The sequence below is a fragment of the Trypanosoma conorhini genome (genome assembly GCF_003719485.1).
Source record: "Trypanosoma conorhini strain 025E chromosome Unknown Tco_14.4_contig_00818, whole genome shotgun sequence".
Taxonomy (NCBI): Eukaryota; Euglenozoa; class Kinetoplastea; order Trypanosomatida; family Trypanosomatidae; genus Trypanosoma; species Trypanosoma conorhini.
In genome coordinates this window covers 1-6,791 of record NW_021704909.1, presented here as the reverse complement: position 1 = coordinate 6,791, position 6,791 = coordinate 1, and the positions used below count along the sequence as shown (strand labels likewise).

At 47.9% G+C, this 6,791-nt stretch overlaps 5 protein-coding genes across 5 annotated transcripts, besides 10 other annotated features; all 5 read left to right on the top strand.

The window, feature by feature from the left end:
* Positions 1 to 26: 26 nt before the first annotated feature.
* Positions 27 to 48: a microsatellite.
* A 33-nt stretch (positions 49 to 81) lies between these two features.
* Tco025E_08585 (cyclophilin) lies at positions 82 to 777 on the top strand (the record flags this gene model as incomplete). Its single annotated transcript, XM_029375430.1, has 1 exon — positions 82 to 777. One exon carries the CDS (start codon positions 82 to 84, stop codon positions 775 to 777), a length of 696 nt encoding a protein of 231 aa, XP_029224458.1.
* Positions 778 to 900: 123 nt separating this feature from the next.
* Positions 901 to 927: a microsatellite.
* A 12-nt stretch (positions 928 to 939) lies between these two features.
* Positions 940 to 967: a microsatellite.
* A 207-nt stretch (positions 968 to 1,174) lies between these two features.
* On the top strand, positions 1,175 to 2,290 carry Tco025E_08584 (uncharacterized protein; the record flags this gene model as incomplete). The annotated part of the gene is made up of 1 exon (XM_029375429.1): positions 1,175 to 2,290. One exon carries the CDS (start codon positions 1,175 to 1,177, stop codon positions 2,288 to 2,290), a length of 1,116 nt encoding a protein of 371 aa, XP_029224457.1.
* An 842-nt stretch (positions 2,291 to 3,132) lies between these two features.
* Positions 3,133 to 3,230: a microsatellite.
* A 44-nt stretch (positions 3,231 to 3,274) lies between these two features.
* Positions 3,275 to 3,368: a sequence feature (A-rich).
* Positions 3,369 to 3,728: 360 nt separating this feature from the next.
* Positions 3,729 to 3,760: a microsatellite.
* Positions 3,761 to 3,797: 37 nt separating this feature from the next.
* Positions 3,798 to 3,832: a sequence feature (GA-rich).
* Positions 3,833 to 4,044: 212 nt separating this feature from the next.
* On the top strand, positions 4,045 to 4,383 carry Tco025E_08583 (peptidyl-prolyl cis-trans isomerase; the record flags this gene model as incomplete). Its single annotated transcript, XM_029375428.1, has 1 exon — positions 4,045 to 4,383. One exon carries the CDS (start codon positions 4,045 to 4,047, stop codon positions 4,381 to 4,383), a length of 339 nt encoding a protein of 112 aa, XP_029224456.1.
* Positions 4,384 to 4,517: 134 nt separating this feature from the next.
* Positions 4,518 to 4,592: a sequence feature (GA-rich).
* A 182-nt stretch (positions 4,593 to 4,774) lies between these two features.
* Positions 4,775 to 4,784: a microsatellite.
* Positions 4,785 to 4,810: a microsatellite.
* Positions 4,811 to 4,849: 39 nt separating this feature from the next.
* Tco025E_08582 (aquaporin) lies at positions 4,850 to 5,725 on the top strand (the record flags this gene model as incomplete). The annotated part of the gene is made up of 1 exon (XM_029375427.1): positions 4,850 to 5,725. The coding sequence occupies one exon, from the start codon at positions 4,850 to 4,852 to the stop codon at positions 5,723 to 5,725; it is 876 nt and encodes a 291-aa protein (XP_029224455.1).
* Positions 5,726 to 6,128: 403 nt separating this feature from the next.
* Positions 6,129 to 6,578, top strand: Tco025E_08581 (centrin; the record flags this gene model as incomplete). The annotated part of the gene is made up of 1 exon (XM_029375426.1): positions 6,129 to 6,578. The coding sequence occupies one exon, from the start codon at positions 6,129 to 6,131 to the stop codon at positions 6,576 to 6,578; it is 450 nt and encodes a 149-aa protein (XP_029224454.1).
* Positions 6,579 to 6,791: the final 213 nt, after the last annotated feature.

The following is a 6,791-nucleotide window of genomic DNA, read 5'->3' as shown; positions in this document are numbered from 1 at the left end:
GTTAATAATAAAAGGTAGAACTTGTGATATATATATATATATATATATTCTTTAAGAGGAGCCCTTTATTAGCCAAAATCTATGCTTTGCTTGACGCGTTTGGTGCGGAGGGCTCACGGAGGTGCATTGCGCAGTTTTTTGTCGTATCCAATGAATGAAATTAACCCAGTCGTCTTTCTTGAAATCACGGTGGAAGGAGAAGCATTGGGTCGGGTAACTGTGGAGCTTTTTCATGATACAGTACCTAAAACTACCGAAAATTTTCGTTCACTATGCACAGGCGAACGTGGTCATAGTCAATGTCCTTTGTATTACAAAGGGGTTCCTTTTCATCGAATCATACCCGGATTTATCGTACAAGGTGGTGACATTTTGACAAAGGATGGTCGCGGCAATGTTAGTGTTTTTGGTTTTCCCTTTTCAGATGAGAGTTTTGGCGGAAAAGCAGGAAAGCATCTTCCACGTACGGTCGCCATGGCCCACAGTGGACCCAACCAAAATGGTTCACAATTTTTCTTTAATTTAAGACGGAATGAGCATTTGGATGGGAAGTATGTCGTATGCGGACAAGTATTGGAAGGATGGGATCTGGTGGAGCGAGTGGCGGCGTTGTGTGGGTCACGCTGTGGCGTGCCGGTGAGTCGTGCATGGATCACGGATTGCGGGCAAAGCAGCGGTGCAAAGCTTGAGGAGACAGAGAGGGCTCTTGCCGGGGAACGCTCCTTGCACTCTATGCCTGGAAAGGAAGTTCTAGACCTTATTTCCCCACGATACTAGGGCCACGACAATTGAGGCTTCGTTTATATATTTGTTGTAGTGTGTTTTTGCTTCACGTTGCACGTTTCTTCTTTTTAAACAACTGTGCCTAACTCCAATATACTATTTTCCCCCCCTTTTCTTTGTGTGTGTGTGTGTGTGTGTTGTTGTTTTTTCTTCTTGAACACAACGACAACAACAACAAAAAACACGCACCGTCAATTTTTCTTCTGTAGTCCTTTTAAAGAAGTGAGGGAAAAGGGATTTCTTTCGTTTCTTGCTGCAAATGAGGAACAGGAGCACAGGAAGCGAAGGAAGGATGAGAGAAATCCAAGTCCGCGGTGGAGGTTTAGAGGCACATCATAGGGCAACACGAGGAGCTTCGACACGTACGGGGAAAAGCGAAATAAGGGATTCCATGTTGCACCTTATTGCTGAAACCGCGTCAGGGTACAGCGGAGGGGAGCACGGCATGTTGAGTACTGAGCGTCTTGTTCTCGAGATGGGTCTGATGGATATGAAGTCTGCTCCGCTCCATTTGACAGAAAAGCTGAAAAAAAAGTCCGATGTGGATGTTACTGCACCGCCATCTGGAGAGTCTGACAGCGTTGTTGGGCAGACCAAGCACCCCTTTCACGGCAAAGAGAAGGCTCAACGCGTCGTTGGAAGTGGCTTTCTCCAAGACGACATCTTGTATCACGTACTAAGCTTTATGTCATGGCGTTCTGTGCTGCAGATGAGAGGCGTAAGCAAGCAGTTTCTTTCACTTTCATTGTCTTTTGTGACGGTGTGCCGACTGCCTCACAGTGAAGCGCCCGTTCTTTTTATTCCTTGTCACGAAGACCTCATGGCGAATGAGGCGAAAGTGGAAGCTGAGCTGTATCCTACGCGTAGGCCGTGTGAATTGTTAAAGTATGGACCGTTGTCTGATTCTCCGGCGAATGTCAAAACATGTGAGAGCCCATTTTGTAGTGAACAGCGCATTTTCATTGGTCAGCTGCGCCGTGATGGCACAGTACCGATGATTAAGTGGCTTTTACGGACGGTTTTGGAGATACCTTCCGAGTTACTTGTTGCCGTAGAAAACCACCGAAACAGAACTTCTAAGCGGGGGAAGGGATGCGTGTGGTTAACTTTGCGGGACGGTGCAGCCTCAGAGGTTATTTCCTATCACCATCGTGTCTTCTTTGACAAAGTGCATCACGTGGAAGGGGTTTGGCTGGTCCCGCCCAGAAGCAAAGAACAGCTCTTCGCCCTCGCCACTGCCCGAGGAAATCTAGCAGGGAGGTCGAAGCAATTGCCACGTGGCACATTGGTTGTGGAAACGCCAAATTCTGCGGCTTCCCCAGCTACGACGTCGGTGTCGTGGTCCACAGTCTCAACGACCCATACTTCCATGTCTCCATCTCCGACTTCATCTCCGTCGTCCCAATTCCCATTTCAAAGATGGAAAAATTGCCAGCAATTGCGGGGGTTATGGCGTCATAATCCCTATTCCTTCACTTCTCCAATTTCATATATTCTCCCACCCTAAAGTATTGCTTTTTTTTCTACTCTTTTTGTGTTTGCTTTGCTCCTCCCATCGGACTCTACTCCACCTCTTTTGACTAACACGTGGCGAGGGAGGGGGCCTTCTTGCGTACGGAAAGGTAATAATAAAAATATAAACGAAAATCTTTTTTTTGTTTTGTTTTCGCTTCGCGAATTGGGGAATGTGGAAGCTACCTTGGCGGATTCCAGCACTGAATCGTGCGTCCTATGGAAGTAATCTAAAAGAGCTAGCATGTAACTGGTGGTGGTGGAACAATGAAAAGGAGTGACAATGATAATGTCGACTGACGTAATTTATGTGCACCGTTGTGAAGTGCAAGTGTCACAGCCTGAATGTGGGTGAATGGAGTTATCGACGACGGGTTTGCAGCCATGCGTGCTCGCAACTTGGCCTCAGCAGCGAGCAACGTGGGGTGTCACCTCCAAAACACCATTGCTCACGGGATCTGAGCAACTTACATTCAGCCGCAAGTGAGAAGAAAAGAGGAAGTGAAGAAAAAAGAAAAAGCGTTTCTCCCCAAAATACAGAAGGAATGGAAAGAAACAGACGGAAGACACGAACGCACATGACTTTCCTCTGGAAGAGCGTGGAATCGCATGTGTTGCAAACGAAGGTCGTATTGAGAACTTATTCCATCAGCCCTTGTTGCTGGCATTTGCTTCTGGACACAGTGGAAAGTAACTGTAATGAGGGGACGAGACTATCTACTGAAGATGTTGGCACACACTTGCACCCTCCCCACCTTTCTTGTAACGCATCACTCTCCCCATATGTGTATATATACCTTGCTTTCTTCTGATTGTGGCCCGTATATACTTGCTGGGATATATATATATATATATAATATGCACACCTCTATCTAGACGCATTTATATACACGCGTTTATATATACACATATACACACATATATATATATATATACGATGGACCATACGTAGATGTTCTCTCAAAGAGGCATGCGTATCATTTTCATTTTTTTCTTTTACGTTTTTTCTTATTGTTTTCTCTTCCTCTACATTTTTATGGTTCTTTTTTTTTATTGTTTTTTTTTTTACTTTTGCGATCCCTCCATGTTCTACAGTAACTGCGAACATACAAAAAAAAACAGAACAATATAAGCGGCGAATAAACACCGCACGGAGACGATATACCGCAACTAACACGGGGTGGAAGTATAAGCGAGATGAAACTGAATGAGTTCTTCGTGTCCGGTTGAGGCTGCTGCGTCCACCGCCGTTGAGAAGTATACGCGTTGGGCGGCTGTGCGTGCAGCGGCGGCACACTGAAGTGGAGGGGCAGAGACGGGCAAGAATAAACACTCATGGGGTTGGGGGGTCGGGAGGCGAAAACGCAAATAATTTATTGGTGTAATGGCATAACTTGTTCCCTCGTCCCCAAGCCACAACAGCCCACGTTCGCTAAAATAAAACAAAAACTAAAGTAAAAAAAATGACAGATAACATTGCCCTTTTCGTGTTTCTCGTGCGATTACTTTTTTTTTTCTTTCTTCTTTTTGTCTCTCTCGCAGTTTAGCTTCTGTGGGGGAATGGACGCCGGGGGCAGCAGTTGCCGCAAGTGTGGGTGGTATCCACCTCCACAAGGAAGAATCCACATAAAATAGAGAACAAGGGAGAAGCATAGCAAAAAGTTAAAAAAACACAGAGCAATAAAAAAAAGCAGGGGCAATTACTATAACGCCTTTATTGCGCAGTCGAGAAAGAACGAAAACAGGAAAATGCCTGCGAATGACTGTGTGCTCATGGACAAAATCATCGAGGGCGATGGTAAGACGATTCCGCATAAAGGAAGCATTGTGACTCTTGACTACGTCGGGTTTCTGCCAGATGGCAAAAAGTTTGACTCCACCATCGAGCGTGGAAAACCGTTTGTGTTCCGTGTGGGCTGTGGTGAGGTCATCAAGGGCTGGGATGAGGGGATTGTGCAGATGTCAAAGGGCGAGCGGAGCCGTTTGACGATGCCACCGTCTTTGGCATTTGGATCCACCGGCTTCCCCGGCATGATCCCCCCCGACACTGTAATCGTTTTTGAGGTGACACTACTAGACGTTGCTTGAGGCCGGCTGCGGCTGTGCGGGCAGGGCAGACACGCGGACATATGTAAACGTACGCAAAACCGAGCGATGAAAGAAAGAAAATGGAGAGCGTGAGAAATAAAAAGAGGGATAGCAATAGATGTGCTGCATCTGTCCTTTTTTTTTTGTCTTTTGGTTTTCTTCTTTGCTCTACTTACTTTTTTCTCTTCGTCGTCGTCGTCTCTCTACTTGCCGTCCTGCAATTTAATCATTAAGCCGAGTGTATATTTGTGTTGCTTGAGATTGTCAATATGTTCCTGGGAGGAATTTTGCGTGGCGTCGTTTGGAAAAGGAAGACGGTGGAACACAGACATATGGCTTTCTTGTTGTTGGGTGGGTTCCGCTTTCCCTCGCTTTTCGCTTGCTGATGAACTTTTTTGTTTTTGCTTTTTGCTTGCTTGCTTGCTTGTTCGTTCACTCTGGTGGAAGTTTGGAATAAAGAGACAAGATGCTATCAACGGACACTGCGACGATGCAGCCTGACACTGCGACGATGCAGCCTGACACTGCGACGATGCAGCCTGACACTGCGACGATGCAGCCTGACACTGCGACGACGCAGCTTGACACTGCGGATCCTGGCGTCAGCAGCGTCGTCGTCCCTCCCATTGGTGTGGCCCGGTTCTCTTTCCTGCGGCGGTGCTACGTTAACGAGTTTAAGTCCGCCGTGATTGTGGAGTTTATAGGAACCTTTCTGCTGGTGCTTACCGTCCCTCTTAGCAGCATCAACAACCCCGAGATGGCTCCTTTTTCCGTCGGCTTCCTGCTCATGTCGCTGGTGTTCTCCTTCGGATACATGAGCGGAGGACACCTGAATCCAATGGTCTCATTCGCGGTGTTTCTTAGCAGCGCCAACTTTGGAAAGACCCGCATGCTCTTTTACTTTCTTGCACAGATGCTTGGTGGGGTGGCTGCTGCTTTCTACTGCGTCCTGCTTCACGGTAATGAGTTTCCCGTACCGAATATGGGTCTGAACTTTGTGCAAATGCTGCGAGCATTTTTGGCTGAAAGCGTCTTTACTTTCGTCTTAACGTCCGTCGTACTGCACGTTGCCGTGAGCAAGCAACGCAATAATAATTTCTACGGTTTTGCTATAGGCTCTGCCGTACTTGTGGGTGGATTGACCTGTGGGTCGATTTCCGGTGGGGCCTTTAACCCCGCCGTTGCCACCGCCTTGATAGTTGTCCGTTGCTTTGTTTCATTCTCCGAGTCCGGTTGCACGCCCATGGCATCGCTGTGGGTGTATTGGGCCTCTGAGGCGGTGGGGTCGATCGTCGGCACTATTTTGTACCTCGCGGTGCAGAACGTGGAGGAGCGCTTTTGAGGACAGGCGGCAGGAGGCGCCACAATACGTGGGGAGAATCAACAAAAAAAAAACAAAAGGGGTGGATGGTGTTTCTGCAGGGGCGACGGCGCCCCTTCCGCCGTCCTCGCACGAAAGGCGTGCGCGGGATCCGGCCAATCGTATCAAGTTAGCAGGCCATTTTTACGCAATAAAAAAAGTGCGACCGAAAGTGGAGTGAAGACAACATTGTTTTGCTTTTTAGATCTTACTGCACCACACACCGATGAAATGTGATGGAAGTAGGATAACGTTTGCTACTCTGCGTGTAGGGATTGGAGGATAGGATGGCGCTCCACACATTCTTCTCCTGTTTTGTTCTTGTTTGCTTGCTGTTTTTTTTTTCTTCTGCGGGTCACTCTTTCGGAAGCAAGGATAACCATCTATGGCGGCTCTTACAGACGAACAGATCCGTGAGGCATTCAACCTCTTTGATGCCGACGGCTCAGGCGCCATTGATGCGGAGGAGATGGCGCTGGCGATGAAGGGGCTCGGGTTTGGCGACCTGCCGCGCGACGAGGTGGAGCGTATGATCCGCACGATGTCCACTGACTCAAAGGGGCTCATTGGGTACGGCGAGTTTGAGCGCGTGGTGAAGTCGCGCATGGCACAGAAGGACTCCCCGGAGGAGATACTGAAGGCATTTCAGCTGTTTGACCTCGACAAGAAGGGAAAGATTTCGTTTGCCAACCTGAAGGAGGTGGCCAAACTCCTGGGCGAGAACCCTGGCGACGATGTGCTGCAGGAGATGATCGCCGAGGCAGACGAGGACGGCGACGGCGAGGTCTCCTTTGAGGAGTTCAACAGTGTTATGATGCAGATGCGGGGAAAGTAAGACAGAGTTATATTAATAGAAATACAGGCAGTTGCAGACCGCAGCCTGCTCTGTGAACATTATTTGTTGCTGTTGTTGTTTCTTCTTTTTTTGCCTACTCCCCAAATCACGAATTTGCTAGGGAAAGTATAGAAGGGACTGAGAGGCAAGAAAGGGTTTCCCCCACTGACCTTTTTTATTGCTGCACAAAATACCGCTACCTGTGCCAAGAGT